Here is a 17,467-nt window from a genome sequence, read left to right as displayed (position 1 = left end):
AGCAACCCCTGGTCCATGGCCCCAGTTACTGGCAGTGCTTTCCCGCAGGACCACGGGGCTGCTGTTCCCAGAGAGCCAGGCTGCACAGGCCAGAACTGGCTCCCAAGGAGATGGAGAACTTCTGATTCGGCAGGTCCCCTGGCTCCTCTCTTCCCCGCTGCCTTGCACTTATTTTCCTTGGCAGGAGGAAGCCCTCAGTCACCACTTCATATTCCATTTATAGGCATATATGCATCTTTGTTATTCTTTTTAGAAAAATGACAGTGCTCTTAGCTTAGAAAAGAAGAGAAAAAGAGTTGAGGGCCATGCAAAGCAAAGAAGGCATTTGATATAAAGCCTCCATTACTTCCTGCAACATTTCTGTTCATTTTATAGAATGGAAGATGCTCTTCCGGCCTCTACTGCTCTCTCATCTCTGCCTCAGCCTGTATCATTAGCTCTTCACACTTTATCGATGGGTTATTATGGGTGAAAAGATAGCCAGCGTATGGGTAATAAATTTGGCAAAGATTCTTATTATCTAGACAGGAAAATGGGCATGGCTCCCTGGCTTGAGTCCATGTCTGCGCAGTTCCTGAGTTTTTCTTCTGACACCAAAGTACTCTGTGGTCAAGATCCAACTCTGTGGGTTCTGTATGCAAAAAGGAGGAACAGTAACAACAAATATTGATGTGGTGCTTTCTCTAGAGCAGCCACTGTTTAAAGCAGTTTTTAAATAGTAACTCATGTAAACCTTTCAATAATCTTAAGAAGTGGTATTATTATTATTATCCTCATTTTACAGATGAGGGAATGGAGGCAGAGTGAAGTTAAGTCACTTAACCTAAGGTTACACTGATGCTCAGTGACACATTTGGAATCTGAGTTCAGGAAGGCTGGTTCCAGACTCTGTCTTTAAATGCTTACAATGCTGCTTTAATTGCTCATCAAATTAACATGTTTAGATAACCTAACAGGATCATGTAGTCCTTCTTATATACCCAAGTGCAGTGGAAACAACTGTGTCTGAGGGTTGTGGGCAAGAGCCTAGACAGGTCTGAACCAGTTCTCGGCACAGGTAATTCAATTTGGTTCAAATTCTGACTTTCCCACAGATTTATGATTCTCAGTCTAGTGTTTCATGCCTAGTGTAGATTAGCAAAGGGATTTTCTGATGTATCCAAGAGCAACATACTTCTCTTGGTTCAAACTCAGGGCTTGAGCATTCACTAAATAACCATTTAATTAATTTCTTCTTTTATTTGTTGAACTTCGATCCTATGTCTTGTGCGTGTAAGATACAATATGGGCATGTGAAGGATACCATTTGCTCGACTCACTGTGCTGGGCTGATCTGGGCTCAGGTGCTTTCTAAAGTCAGGTGACAGGATTTTACGGTATCTTGAAGCTTCCTTCAGAGGAACATGGAAGCACATATGTCACAAGTCTCATGAAAATTGAAGAGGGGAATGAGGGCTGAGGCATGGCAGTCAGTAAGAATCCAAAAGGTGGGAGCAATTAGTGACATGTAACAACATTGTCCCCTGTGACCTTCAGCTCTTGGAGTTCCAGTTAAGGTCTTGGCTACACTACAGGTGCTGGGACTCTGCATCAGTAAGATATTTTCTCTTTCAATGCAAGATTGAAAAGAGCAAGGAAAAGAGAGCCTTAAGAAAGGCCCAGGGGCCTGGAAAGGGTGAGGCGTGATAGGGTAGTAGACTGGTGAGGGGCATAGGAAAAGATTTGGGAGATTGTGCCAAGAATAGTCATCCACTCATAAGTTTGAAACCTGGAAAAGATTTTCAGACATCATCTCTCTCATCCTCCTCATTTCACAGGACAGGAGACTGACTAACTCCCAGAGAGAGAAACGTTCTTGCCTAGGGGTTTGTTGTAAGTTCTAAGAGACTAGGATGCAGGCCTCTTTACTTCCAGACTGAATGTATTAGTTATCTATTGTTCTCTAAGGAATTACCCAAAACTTAGTGGCTTAAGCCTGGACAGGTGACTTGGTTGGTTGGAGTGTTGTTCCACAAACCAAAAGGTTGTGGGTTCAATTCCTGTTCAAGGCAAATACCTAGGTTTCTGGTTTGATCTGTGGTCGGGGCGCATACAGGAGGCAACTGATTGATGTACCTCTCACATCAATGTTTCTTTGTCTCTATCCCTTTCTCTCTCTCTCTACAAAAAATCAATAACAAACATTTCCTCAGGTGAGGATTGAAACAACAAAACACAGTGGCTTAAAACCATGAACACATATTATTTCATAGTTTCTGTGAGTCAGGAAAATGGGTGTGTCTTCACAAGCTCCTCTGGCTCAAAGTCTCTTATGATGCTCCAATCAAGTGTTTGGAGGGGCTGCATCTTTATCAGATGTCTCGATTGGGGAGGGTCTGATTCCAAGGTCACACAACAAGCTCAGTTGTTAGGATTCTGTTATCACAGGCTATTGGACCAAGAACTTAAGTTTCCCATCAGCTATGGGCAACAGGTCTCCCTAATTTCTTTGTCATAGGTCATTTTCCATATGGCAGCTCACAAACACGGCAGCTGTGTTCCATCAATGTGAATAGGTCAGTGAGCAAGGCAGCAGCCAAGTCCTTTTCTAACCTAATCTTAGCAGTGCATAGCATCAGTTTTGCTGTGTCTCCTTCATTGAAACAAGTCACTACATACAGCTCACACTCATGAACATCAGGAGATAGGAATCCTTAGGAGCCATCTTAGAAACTGCCTACCATACTGAATACTTTTCACTATTATTTGCTGCCTCCAGGAGGTGGGTGTTCGGTTACTTAGCTATTCTGCTAATTGAATTGGAGAAAAATGCCCTTCCCCCCACAAAAGGGGAAATAAGTTAGAGGTAGAAAGAACATTTTAAACCCCAGAAATAGTAATAGTTTCTAAACATTTATTTTTACCTACTATAAAATTTACTTTCTTTATAGTTGTTTGGTGGACACATAGAAAAAAATAATGACATTTGATTTAGAACCTGAAAACCAAGTACAATTATGACCCTCATGAATCCCTATCTGCTGATCTAGTTATCAGATGAGATGTGCCAGCTTCATTGGATTCATTTAATTGAATGTAATACCCTTCAAAGTCAACAAGATGCTTTTATATAGGGTAACTTAACTAATGAAGTTTGGCCTGTTGAAAAGTTCAAAAGAACATATATGGTAGCCAATGTGATAAGGTAAGAAACAGAAATAAGCAGTAGAGCTATGGGAGAAGATTCTTATTATTTTCTGATTATATGATAATTAATTGGTTTGTTAGGGCTGAAATAAAATACCACAAACTGGGTGGCTTAAACAACAGGAACTAATTTCTCACAATTCAAGATCAAGGTTTGGGAAGTTTGGTTTCTTCTGAGCCTTCTCTCCTTGGCATGCAGATGGCTACCCTCTCTCTTCTCTTCACATGGTTGTCTTGCTGAGCACGCACATCCTGTCTGTCCAAACTTCCTCTACTTGCAAGGACACCAGTCAGATTGGACTAAAGCCTACCCTAATGGGCTCATTTTAATTTCATCACCTCTTTAAAGGCCTTATTTCCAAATATGGTCACATTCTGAAGCACTGGGAGCTAGGGCTTCAACATATGAATTTTGCAGGGGACACAATGCAGCCTGTAACAGATGGCATACCTAAAAAAAATTGAGAGGATGAACTGAAAGCAATGAGAACTAATAAAAGATCAGTAAAGTATCTAGATACAAAATATATAAACAAAAATGTTTATTACATACCAGTAATGACCTGAGAAAAAATGCAATGGAGAAAAGACACCATTCACAATAGTCATCCATCTTCAGTCCAGAATTGTTTCTACATGGGGCAAAGAAGAAGGGTGTCATGTGATTCTGGGCTTCATTTGGTCACCTGCTCACAGAAAGAACATGGTTTGCAGCTAGAGTCTCATGAAAGATCTTATGAAAATACTTCAAACCTCTTGTCCTCCAACTTCTAACCACAGGAACTCAAACCCAGACCATGCTGCTGCTGGGCGGACCGTACATGTCCACGGTCCTTCTGGGCCCTCCTTCCTTTCTCAGCTAGGGCACATGTCCTCAAAACCCGCTTAGTCCAATCAGCTCTGCTCCAACAGGGGGACATATTAGCACAGGGAATATCAATCCTCCAGAGCACTTTTCTCCTGGCAACCGCATCTTTTACATAGAAGCCTGTCTTTACTTTCCATTTATATCATTAAAGCCCTCATTCAGGCAATTTCCTCAGAACAAAGAGGCTCTCTATACTAAAGGACTGTTGATGTTTCCATTTCGTGCCAGATAGAAATTGCTTGCAGCTTGAAGAAATTAAAAAAAACCCAGTTAATTACAGAAGTAATGTGTAATGAAATTCAAACAATATAGATAAGTCTTCTTTGTTCACCATCTGATCTTGTTCTTCTCCCCAGAGATGATCACTGTCAACAGTTTGGTGCAAATATTTTTAAAAAGTGTACAAAATTATGTGTATGTGCATGCGTGTGTGTATTCATGTGCTTGTAAATATATATATATATATATATATATATATATATATATATATATATATACCCCCCACACACACACATATGTAATATATACACACACACACATACAGGATGAGGCAAAAGTAGGTTTACAGTTCTTTGTATGAAAAATAATACAATAATTAATAAATGATAATGCAAGAATAAACTGTGTTTTGTATACTCACAACGGTAAACCCACTTTTGCCCCAAAATATATAGTGTGCCAAAAAATGTATGCATGCACTTAGAATAATTATAAATGCAATGTTTATTAAAATATATTTCACTTTTGAAATTGAACTATTAGCTGTTAAAATGTGTATACATTTATTTGGGACACCCTGTATGTTTTTATATACTCACTCCTTATTTTTACATATGAAAAGTTCTCTGTTAAACTTAAAGGGTGTTGTACTGTATGCATTGTCTTGCTACTTTCTTCCTCACCTAATAATATGTCTTAGAAATTTCAGTTTATATCAGTACACATATGTATATGTGTATCTATGCATATATACACACATATATATTTTCTAACTGCTACATAATACATAGTGGTATAAATGTATTTTACTTTATTATAGTCCCTTAGGGTGTACTGCATTGGACTTTAGAGCAGGCCCCCTTTTACTGTTAAGTCCCTTGGTGTGAGAGTTCTCTTAACTTTAAGTGTTGCTGTGACTATTATTGAATACTTCTTGTGTAGAGATGGCAAGATTCCTCTAAAAATGTCAGGAGGTGAAATTTCTGAGTCCAAGAATTTGCCCATTTGCATTTTTAATAAATCACCTTAAATTTTTTTGTTTGTTTCAACTTCTATCCTTCAAGGTTTCAAAAATCGTAGGGCCCGAGTTTCTGCTTGAACACAGATACAGCCCTTTGGTTCCTCTTACAGTTTATGGGTGTCTTCATTGCTTGTTGGGTTCATTGCTTAGTTTGTCACAATTTTCTTCCTCAGACTAGACTTTAGAACCAGGACCTGGCTCCTCACTCATGTTCTAAATCTAAAGTCTTCCTTGATGATAAATTAGCCTCCTGATACTGCCCTCAGTTTTCTGATTAAGTCTGAAGTCCCAGCACACAGTCTATATATTGGAGTATAATGTATAGGCACATACCTCGGTACAACTCAACATAGATTAGAATAAAATATTTCAGGCTTATGTTTCACTCTCTGGCTAACCCTACCACCTCTTGACCCTGAATCTGGAGGAGGCCAGGGTCTTTCTAGTCGTGTTCTAGGCTCAAACCTTCCCAAAAGCAGATCCAAACTTTCTTCCAGCTGCCACTTGGCACATGGGTGGGTTGCTTACTGCCTCAGTTCCACCAGCAGAACCTCTGCATTTCTGTCTTCCCTGGACCTGCGCTCCGGAGCATGTCCCACAAGTTTGCTCTTGGTTCACATTAGTGTTATTCTGTGGTTTGAAGGACACCCCTTCCCTTGCCTGTTCCTTTTCTAAGTTAGGATCTATTTTGCTCGAACACCATCCATTTGCTGGGCCCCACCCGCTCTCCAGATCAGAACTCAACCTTCTTCTGTTCTGATCAGCTTTCTCAAATATTAATTGACAGACAATTACAAGGACCCACTCTAGCCTCCATGAAAAATTTAGCATGTAATTGAGGAAGAATGGGTCATCAATACATTCCTGTACTTAACAAATATTTATTATGCAATTCAGATGGAGGTAGGCGATACTGTGGTCAGAGAGAACGAAAAACAAACCGAAACCATGATCTCCAGTTTTATGAAGCTGTCAATCAGAGAGTTAATAGGAAAAAAATCCAGAATGTGAAGAGTGGTATTGAAGAACACGCAAACATGTTGAGAGTATGAAAGAAGATCTGACTTAGATGGGATGGGGAGGGAGAGGCAAAGATAGCAGCCCTAACAGCACCTCTTACTAATAGTTCTTTTATTCTGAGTTTTTGTCAGAACCAGGGTATCCAGGTCTCTCCAACTCTGGTTCAATGCCCTTTCCCACCCCACCATGTGACCTTGGCCCTCATTTTCTTATATAAACCTTAGAGGCTGGTCTAGAAAAACTCTGAATTCCCTTCTAACTGCAACACTCTTCTCTCTCTTCCTCCTCCTTAAGGGAGACATATGTGGCCACTTGCTGGCAGCATTGCCTCCACCCATTCATCACATGTTTGTTGAGCAACTATTATGTGCCAGGCACTGGACTAAAAGCTGGAAACACAGTGGAGTATGAATCATCATGCTGCCTGTCCTTGCAAGACTGTCCAAGCCTTGAGTACCACCATATCGATATATTTAGAATTGAGTTGTTGTGGACTGAGCAACACTGGGGACTCCTGGTATATACCCTGAAGGACCCAAGACAATGGTTTGCATCTTTTAGGTACTTAACACTCCCTTAGTGAACACCTGCCTCCTTATGGGCATATAACCTAAGGGCACAAATGATAGCAGGGACCACACTTTCAACATAAAGACTTGGCTATAGCATAGTGGCCTTTCACTTCATGAAGTTTATGGCATGGGCTGCCGTCTTGGAGAGACGTGGGACAGCCAGCATAAATACAGTTCTAGTCCAGACTAAACATTCAATAAACCCCACTGATTCAGCTGGGAGGATATTGTCCCAACCGGAGACGTCCTGTAATGAGCAACCTGGATGAAGAGAGGATGATGGTTCTGTCTTTAGGGAACTTATGCTCCCTTTTGGGCCATGAGAACACACCTTAGTAGTTCTAATTATTGTAGCCAGTGTGGACTTCTAGAAGGGCAAACACAGTGAGCTGCAAACGGAGAGGTGATAAAGCCCGTTCTTTTCTGGCTGGGTTGATTAGGAAAAGATTCTTGGAACCGTGTTTTAAAATATGGGAGGAATGTTAAAGAGGTGATAGTGAGAAACAAAAGAGGTCTCTTTCAAGAGGGAAACCTCCCTTGCAGTTGAAACCATGGAAAGTAAGTAGACCTGGAAGAGAAAGTGCTCATCTCTGGAGTCCATGGGTTTTCCATCTGTCCAGTAAGGGCGAAGAGGTGCAGTCTGTGCTATAGGCAGGGAAATGGAGATGACCGCTGGAAGGTCCTCCGAGGGCCCTATGACATTTGGAGAATCTGTCTTTTAGGTGAGGAAACTGAGACATGGAACGTGGGACCTCTTTAAGCCCAAATAGTTTTAAAAATAAATTTTAACTAATTAAACTACAAGCTAAAAAAAATAAGAGACATCTCTCTTTTCCCAAGTCTTTTCTCTTTGTCTACACCTGTCCCCACCTCATGGGGCACCTCCCTGGCCCTTGCAACACCCCAGGCTGGGCATCAGGCCAACCGTTCTTAGATGAAATCCAGGCTGCCAGATTACCCCGCCCACCACTGTTCCCGCAGCCGGGCCCCCACCCTCCCCTCTCCTGGGAGATACAAAGAGCTTCTGTGACTCAAGCTAGAGTTCACAATCCTCCTCTTTCTTTCTAGCAACACAGTGAGGCCATGGGGTGCATCTCATGGCAGTAACCCTCGCCTGACTCGCTGTCACGAACAGCACGGAGGTTTCCACTCCTCAGCCCCTGGGGCCACTCCTCCAGACCTACACCCTTAGTTTACTCCAGTTAGACCCTGTTGTAGAAATTCCAGGGGTCCCAGTTTGGCTCCTGAAGTCAGGGCAGGGGTGGTCAGGAGAGGAACTGATTTATAGAGTACTCACCATGCACTGGGGGGGCGGGGGGGGGCAGGATGACATGAGTTGTTTTGCATATGGATTCTTTGCAGATCCCAATGGTGATCTTGAAGGAAGTGTTTTTAACCTAGTTTTACACATCAAGTGACAGAGGCTCAGAGAACTTGGGTAACTTGTTCAAGGTCATGTGACTGTTAAATATCTATAGCAAGATTTGAGTCTAGAACTGGCTGATGTCAAAGCCTTTGGTTTTTCTGTTATAATTTGTTGCTTAGGGTTTGACTAAATTTACCCTGCCTTTACCAGAGAGATGTGAAATGTTGTCTCCCATTCTCAAGCATTCTATCTACTTCTATCAAAATACCCCTTCACTTTGGACATAAACATGGTCTGGTTTTGGGGGTAGGGATCCTGGGGCAATATGGGGGCCAGCAGAGAACAGAGTTCTAGTTCTGCCTCAGTACTAACTGGGCATCTTAAGCATGTCTTTGCCAATCGCTAGGCTTCAGTTCCTCTACCTGTAAAACAAAGGCCATAGCATAGTGGTTAAGCACACAGATGCAGAACAGATAGCCTGGTTCAAATCCCACCTCTGCCACTCACCAGCCATTTGACCTTGGACAAGTTACTGATCTATCTCTCCCTCAGTTTCTTATCTCTAAAACAGGTCATAATAGCATCTACTTCATGGGATTGTGGTGAGTGTGAAAGGAGTTAACATATATAAAGCTCTTAGGAGAGTATCTAGCATAAGGACATTGCTACTATTATTCCTAGATGTAAAAATTTCTACAATTCTATTAATTTCAAGTAAATATATGGAAAACAAAATAGACTTTAAAGCTGAGTGCCACCACCTTGAATTTTTTTATTTTTCGCCTTTGTGTGAGTGTGGTTGTGAGTTAACAGGCAGAGATGTGAGTAAATCATGGTGATAATTAAATGTCGAGTTATCTCCCCCATCCTGTGTGTGAGACATATAGAACTTCCTGATATGACAAAAAGAACAAGTATTTACAAGTTTTGTATATTGTATGTTTATACACCAGCCAACTTTGAACCCATTCACTAGGAGTCCAACATTGTAGAAATTATACAGCAGTACAGTGGTGGGCAATTTTGAGCCCTGATATCTGGAGAGAGAATCATTTAGGCATATCAGGGACAACAAGGGTGACCACGAATATTGCAAGAAGAACATAACTAAACACAACAACCGCCTCCCAAAACTTTAGGCTTAGAAGATGAACCAAGGAGGTGTGTGTATGTGTGTGATGGAAGGTTGGGAAAGGCGAAGGTGAGTAATAGGTTTATTCATCTCTCTGCAGTGCTCACTAGAGCAGGCCCTCAGCAGCACTGCTCTAAGTAAAAAGGGCAGAAAGTAGGGAGGAGGGGTTACTGAGCTGTGAAAATCCAGGGGACCCTAGGCTGTCCAATAAAATGTAACATGGGTTGATTTGTGACTCCCAATATTCAAGTAGCTGGATGTCAAAAGGAAACATGTAAAATTAATTATTTTATTTAATCAAATATGCCTAAAACAGTATTTTAACATACAATCAATGGAAAAAATTATCAATGAAATATGTTATACTCTTTTGTTCATATTAGGTCTTTGAAAGCCAGTATAGTGGGGGTGAGCTTAAAAGTAGGTTTAGAGTTGCATTATGCCATTGTTTTGAGTTAAAAAAAAACTATTGTTTGAGTTAAAAAAACTATAATCATAACCTGCATGTCTTCTGCCATATGAACAGCTGTAACACTACTCTTGCCCACCCCTGTATGTTACAGTAAGAACACATCTGGCCTAATTTCCAGTGCTTAATAGCTATGCATGGCCTGTGGCTCCCATATTAGATGGTGAAGACCCAAACCCTTGGGAGCTAAATCAGCCAGAACATGTCTTGTTTCTTGGATGTCTGGAGTGGAAGGAGGGTAAGAAGAAAATCATTTTTCTTAAAGACTCAGGCAGGGGTGATGGAGTCCCCTTGAAGCCTGGGCTTCCTCCACTCACTACACGTTTGCATCACTGTACTCTTCACTTTCACAGAAATTACAGTCTCCCTCTGGACCCTTCCTGGGGACCTGTGACTCCCAAGCATGTTTACTTCTGCTGAGGTTTGAATATAAAACGTGCCTCCCAGTGAATGGGCCTGTCCCTGCTGCCAGCAGCGCGGCTCTGTGACTCTCTCTTTGCTGCCCCATTTGCTGTTAACTTTTTCCATGTGATGACAATGTTCTCCATGGGGAAAATAAATGGAGTTGAGAATGAAGCCAAATTCTGGTTCTGGCAGTGAAAGTAAATTGTATGTTGAATGTTCTCAGCAAATTCTTTGTGCTAAGATGGCAGTTTTACAGGAAAAAGCGCATGTTAGAAGGGTGTTCACAGATGTCGGGGTGGAAGAATGTGGTTGTTGTGCGCTCAGGATGCCACGTTTCTGCCCCACGTAAGAGTCGCATGGCAGGGAAGTTGTCTCTTACATTCTGCAGTGGACACCGTGCATGGCTGCCCCGAGTACACCTTCCCTTCTGCCATAGCAGTTCCTCGATTTTCCCTTCAGGACCAACCCCACCTCACTGCAGCACCAGCTTGGCCATTAGTCTTTCTCTCCTGAGCCCTGAGTTTTGGGGGAGTGATGTAAGAATGGGGAACAATCGGAGACATTTCAATGTGAGGAGAGCGCCCTGTCTGCTTCTTGCCTGCCTCCCATCATGTGGTCCAGCTGTCCAGCTTTTCCTTCTAGTCTCTGAGCAGTTCCACACCTTCCAATAGATTCCACATGTCCACTTGTCCCATGGTGGCAAGGCTGGGAGGGAGCGGCCTCACTATCTGCAGAGCTTTTTCTCATCTCTTCTCTTGCTGCTGCTGCTTTAATTCTCACCCGAGGATATGGTTTATTTAAAATTTTCTATTGACTTGAGAGAGAGAGGGAGGGAGGGAAAGGGAGAGAAACTTTGATGTGAGAGAGAAACATCAATCAGCTGCCTCCCATATGTGCCCCAACTGGAGATTGAACCCATAACCTAGGTATGTGCCTTGACTGGAGTTGAACCTGCAACCTTTTGGTGTACAGGACAACACTCCAACCAACTGAGCCACCCGGCCAGGGCTCTCGCTTATTTCTTATGCTATCCCTGGGAAGTATGATAGATCCCCATGTTCTGAAGTAATGTGGCCCGTCCATGGCTCAGAGGTAGCCGAGAATGCCCTTTATCCATACTCTGTGGTGCCACTGCCTTCTGTTTCTAGGAGAGAAGAAGTCAGAGAGATGGTTGATGCTGGGCTATATTTCTTTAGTCTCATCCTTTATGATTTTTTTTAAGAATTGGAAGAGATTTTAGAGCCCCAGAGAGGGGCAATGAGGTGCCATGGAAGTTTGGGCTTCCAGTCCAACATTCTGTGTTCCTTCGCTACTCAAGGTGTGGTCCCTGGATCAGCAGCATCAGCGCCATCTGGGAGTCTTAGAAATGCAGAATCTCAGGTCCACCTGGTCCTACAGAATCAGAATCTGCATTTTATCAGGTCGATCCCAGGTGACTCTATGCATGTGAAAGTTTCAGAAGCATTTGTGTACCTTGTGTGATATTGGTCATCTGTGTTCCCAAAGGAGACAGTAAGTCAATAAATCAAGGTCCACTTTCTAGTCCTGTTGAGAAGTTCTCCCTTTTTGAGAGCTTCCATTTGAGGCACTTTTGAGGATGATCCCTGCAAATTGTGAAATTCAAGTTCTTTATGTCTTTTTATTAGAAACCACCTGTGTGTTAGACCAGAGGACTTCTTAGCTAACAAATTACAGAGACACATAACTGTTGCTAATGGGAAAAATAAACATGATCCAACCAGTGAGCATCTATTTATTCTCAGATTTTATTTTCTACAATTTGTTTCCTATGAAGCAGTGGCTATTTGTGTGTCCTGATGTGATCCGTTTGCCCCTCACTCATGGACAGCTTCGCTTCTGCTCCTAGGAGTTCACAGTCTAGTTGGAGACATAATATCCTCAGGTCCTAGTTTTATGGGAGAGCAAAACAAACCACTGGTAAGTGTAGGTGTCTCCTGATCTCAGGACTTGGCTTAGAGAAAAGGGTCAGGGGAAGTTAAGGGCTTTAGATCACAATGGGAGCTCTCTGCAAAGCAAGTAGGCAGTGCTGAAGATGTCTGTCCACAGCCTCAGGTGGTAAGGCATCCTGAGGTTAAGGCAACACCCAGGGTCATGAGTCAGGACCAGACAGTCACAATGGTATCTAAAAGGCCAGTCCAGAGGGACAGAGGAGAAGGCAGCCAACTTACTCAGGGCCTGTAATTTACAACATTTGATATTCATTTTTTAAAATATTTTTTATTTTTCAATTATAGTCGACATACAATATTATATTAGTTTCAGGTGTACAACAAAGTGATTAGACATTTATATAACTTATGAATTGATCATCCCTATAAATGTAACAGCCATTTGATATTCTTAGAAACCCCATGTGAGGTAGATATTATGACTGACTTCTTACAGAAAAGATGAAGCTCATGGAGGTGGGGAAATTCACCAAAGATCACATGGCTAGTAGAACCAGTGCCCAGAGGTGCCTCCCTCCCTTCTGCCTGTCGGGCTTGGTTACAGCGATGGTGGGCTGCGGCTGCAGGAATGGCCCCAGCTGCAGGACAGGAGGTGTGCAAAGGCTTGGAACAGAGCAGGACTGATGACGGATCAAGGTGAAGAGTTGGCTCTAATGGAATCCAGATCCTCAGGTTTCAGTTCTGGAGCCTGTCCTTGGTACTGTGCTGTGTGGAGAGTATTGTCATCTGTACCACTTCTGGGACACTGGGCTCAGATCAGAGAGAGGTCTCACATTTGGGCTGATGAAAGGCTGGAGAGGAGGGTGATTTGGGGGCTTCAGAAGTGAGGTGAGGCTCTCTCAGAGTGAAACTGCTTCCTGGTAAGGTGGTCCAGCCTGGTGACTAAGACCCTGTGCTCCTAGAGATGAGGAATTAAGACCCTGTCTGTTGGTTTTCTCCCTGGAGTGGACCTGGCCAGTGAGTGAGCACTGATTGCAGAGCCAGACTGTTGCTGTCCTCTCGTCTCAAGGACAGAACCTTTGGGTGACCCCGACAGCACAGTCCCAGGCCATGTCTGACTTGCTCCAACTACTCCCAAGGCACACAGAGTCCCCTCCCAGCTACCATTTCTGGGCCTTCACCTCCTCTGCGCAGCCCTGAACGTTTCTGCAGAACTTCCTGTTTGCCTGTGGCTGCACAGACATGGCCAGTCCCACCCGGGGTCATTTGGTGAGGTCCAGGGCAAGAAGTGGGAGTCAGCTCTGTTCTCCTCACAGCTCATCTGGGTTCTCTCCACCCACACTTGGGTGCTCTGGGACCACTCCCATTGGACCCCGAGGCCAGTGTAGCAGAGGCCCTGTATCCAAGTCAGCTCACAAGGTCAAGGTGACCCAGAAGGGCTGGTGGCCAAGATCCTTAAAATTTTTATTTTTTGAAGTGATGACTTCAGGACATAGCATTCCAGAGAAAACTGGAAGGAGAAACAAAGTTCTCTTGGTTGGGGAGATGGAGAAAAAGCGCACAGAAGGCAGGGTCTTTTAGCGCCACCATGGTGAAAGGACCCCTGTGCTACCTATGTGGGTGCGCTTCCTCGGTGGGTGCTGGGCCTGCAGGAGCTGTCAGCAGAGAGACAGAATGAATGTTCCTGGAGGGCAGGGACTAAGTCAACATCAGCGTTGGAAAATTTCCAGCATGTGAGCCTGGAAAATGTTCTTACTGCAAAACAGAGTTTTTTGGGTGGCTGCCATTCCTTCTCCAACCGGTGTATAAGGGCAGAGACTGAAGTCACCAGGCCAGGGTCTGGCTGTCCTGCCTAGCCATGTTCATCACATGCCCATCCTAGTCACTAATTAGATCGTTCTATATAGAACAGTTTGTCTGGGGAAAATCTTGTCCCACAAATGACATGAAAATGGCATGAGTGCTCAGGAGCCCTGAGAACTCCATTTGGGGCCTCTCTACTGCTGAAGAGACTTTGAAGACATTTTGCCTACATAGTTATATTTGCCTACAGAGTTATAAAACCACCCTTGGTTTTTCAAAGTTATTCTCCGACATGCTGTGTTCCCTGATGCCTCGGGAGGCTGGCCCTTGTGTTTGGTATCTCATGGGATCCCTTATCTGCTGGCTTCCAGTTCAGTGTGGCCAATGGGAACACCAAGAGGAGATTGGAGGGCTGGAGGAGAGAACTGCCTGCATGTTTGTTTTGCTTCTGAGACTCTGGTTGCAGCTATGATTCTCCCCAGTACTCTTTACCAAGAGGTCCATGTGCTAAACACACACAGCTTCGACTCTACTGGGGCTCCATGTAGTTCTTTTATCAGCCAAGTCTCTTCACTTGAGCCCTCTGCAGAATCTGCTTTCTGAGGGGATACTGACCAACTTCCTGGGCAGAACAATTTCTTGAGGGAAATAAATTTCACACTCAGCATTATTGCTCTCCTCATTTGTTCCTGACTCTTTTCCCTATGGGAGAAGTTGTCTTTGTACATACTGGCAATTTGAAACATGGCAGAGACAAGGCAAAGCAGTGGGCACAGTGCAAAAAAGCATTTGAAGACTCCTGGCAGGCAGTCACAGCAGGGAGGGAAGGAATGCAGGAAATCAGAAAGCAAGCATAAGACACACAGAGATGTGCTGCTCAGATTGTGGGGCATGCAGTCCAGCGAGCAGCCTCCAGCTGACACTAACTTCAGCACAGCAAAGCTTTGACCAAGGTCATCCCTTATCGAAGCAGCCCGGCTGGGCTATTTCCTCCACACAATCCTCCCTACCCCCTTTCCTTCTTGAGTATTGGTCTCTAATAAACATCTTGCACCCAAACTCCATCTTAGTCTAGGATAAGTTTAGAATATTTATAGCCGGAGCAGCAAACGCTTGACATTAACAGATTTTGTGGGTTGCAAGGAACTCAGGCTTTCTTTACATGGAAACAAAGGAACTCCCAGAAGGCACAAGAGAACGCAAGATGACCATTTCTGATTAGGGAGTGTAAGATTGTGCAGTCCCGCTATGGTCAGACATGTGGAGGATTTGAGTATTATCTGAGTTTGGTTAGAAAAACAGGAACATGCATAAGTAGGAGGTAAAACAGGCATAATCATGGAGGCTAAGGGTTACGGAGTATTTTTCCTCCTTTTTAAGCTGAAAATAAGTTCAATTCAGTGCCTGATGCTAAGGGGAGATTTGAACCTGAACCTGAAAGAGGGAACAATATGTGCATTCTCTGGAGTTGGGAGACAGGACAAAGAACCTGAAAAATCTTTACTCCAACAAATAAAATGACCGGATCCTTTTGCTGCACTACTAGAATCTGACCCACAGGGACATTAATCTCCCAACATTCAGTACTGACATGCCTCTCCAGTGCTTCATTGAAAATACAATTTGGTCACTTGGTTCCATGTCACAATGCCCACGGTTGGAAATGGAAACTTCATGTCTAACCTATCCTCCCTCCTCTCATTCCTTCCTACTTGTTTCCTTTCCTGGTCACAAGCAACAAAGTGGGTGGCTGGGTTTAAATAAGTCTCACTCAATTCCAGCCTGTGCCACCCTGGTAGTGCCTCTGAGGCAACAAGAAGAACTCAAGAAAAATATTACCCCTGTGAGTGGGTGAGTGCTGAGAGGAGGTGTCAAGATTCCTGGCTGGACCATACTAAGGTCAAAGTAAAGTGAGGAATATAGCTAAGGACAGTTTTCCCCTGCTGATGATCAAATATAGGCCCATCCAGATTGAAGCAATTCCTACTTTCAGACACTCTTGGACTAAGGTTAATTTATGACAGTCACAACATCTGGCTTAAATTGAACCTCCCAGGCAATATCGCTACCTCCAATCTTGTCCATCTCAAGCCCAACATAGCTACTCTTACCACATCCATAATAGGATCAAATCCCACTAACAGCCTTCTAAACCTGCCCAGATGAATTAAAAGCACCTCTGTTCTCTACCTCTGGAAGATGCCTTTAGCTTAACATGTGGTTTGATGTTCCTCTATATGTTATAAGCCCCTTAACAAAACCAGCTACAAAACAAGCCTGTAGACTCATCATAAAGGTATTTCTCTCCCATTTATCTCCTCTCTCTATGTTGGGGGGAGAGATAGCATTTTGAGACCAAGACACAAATATGGTGATGGGGCACACAGGGAGGGGGGAGTCAGGACAAATTTGATATTTTCCAAGTCACGTTTAATGGTTTCATACCAGCCAATTTTTCCAAGTCTGCCTAACTCAGAAACCCCTTTTCAACCAAAGATCAAAATACCTTTTTCAACTAAAGATTAAATAAACATACTTTTCGGTTTTCAAAATTTTATTGAGAAGTTGGGGAGAAACAGCCAACATTATACGTTCCTCATTTTGATCACAACTGGTATTTTACCCATAGGATAGGTTCTTTGGCTTTGATCTAACTTCAGGTCTTGGGCAGTCCCCCTTCTGTTGTCCTCTTGTTGCTGCCTGGTGTTGTTTGTAGTCCACCAGGGCAGAGCCCACTAGTGGGGTCACACGTGGGAGCGGTAATTGCGATTGGCTGTGGGGGAAGGACATGTTTGCAATAGGGACACCAGTTAGAACATACCCATTCATACTCTTCCTGCCTAAATATGAATTTAAATGGAAATGAAATTCTTAGGCTGAGATTTCAGCGTCTTAGGAGAGCTAACTTCAAGAGGGAGGGCCTTGGGGCAACAAGTTTCCCCGTGTCTGACTGTTCCACTCCTCCCTCACTCACCATCATCACCTCGTTTTCTGTTCTTAAGGCTGCCCTTCCGGTATTTCCTTTTGCTGCCACCTCTCTTGACGCCCTTGTGAGGAGATCTGTTCTTGCTCCTTCTCATGCCATGACTCTTTAATTTGCGGCTGGTCGACATTGTAATTTCTGCAAAAATGAGGAGCTTTGCAGGGCCAGGAGTCCGAGAGTCTGGGTATTTAAGGACTTAGCCATTGTGATTGTAGAGGGGTGTGGCTTAGCAGGTGGGTGGGGCTCATTGTGCTGTCACTGGCCTTTGTCCCACTTTGGTCATATATGAGAAATAAGGTGGCCCCTCTAATGCAGCTCAAGGCTACCCTCAATTTTGAGGTACTTTTTATGTTAAATGAAGTTTTCTAGACAGGTGTTATCGAACAACTCAATTCCAGTCCTATGCTGGGCTTCTGGGGACTGCAAGAGCCATTAATATAAGTATCTCCCGCCTGTAGAAAATGTAATGGTTCTTGAGTGCCTGTGCATGCATGCCTGTTTAAATTGCTCTAT

General features: G+C 43.5%; 1 protein-coding gene across 1 annotated transcript; it reads right to left on the bottom strand.

Annotated features, from left to right (window-relative positions):
• Positions 1-16,715: 16,715 nt before the first annotated feature.
• TNP1 (transition protein 1) lies at positions 16,716-17,084 on the bottom strand (the record flags this gene model as incomplete). The annotated part of the gene is made up of 2 exons (XM_081142305.1): positions 16,716-16,744; positions 16,946-17,084. The coding sequence occupies 2 exons, from the start codon at positions 17,082-17,084 to the stop codon at positions 16,716-16,718; spliced, it is 168 nt and encodes a 55-aa protein (XP_080998431.1).
• Between the last annotated feature and the right edge of the window lie 383 nt (positions 17,085-17,467).

This window comes from Miniopterus schreibersii, assembly GCF_964146895.1.
Source record: "Miniopterus schreibersii genome assembly, chromosome: 7".
NCBI lineage: Eukaryota > Metazoa > Chordata > Mammalia > Chiroptera > Miniopteridae > Miniopterus > Miniopterus schreibersii.
This window is presented reverse-complemented; position numbering and strand designations above follow the sequence as displayed.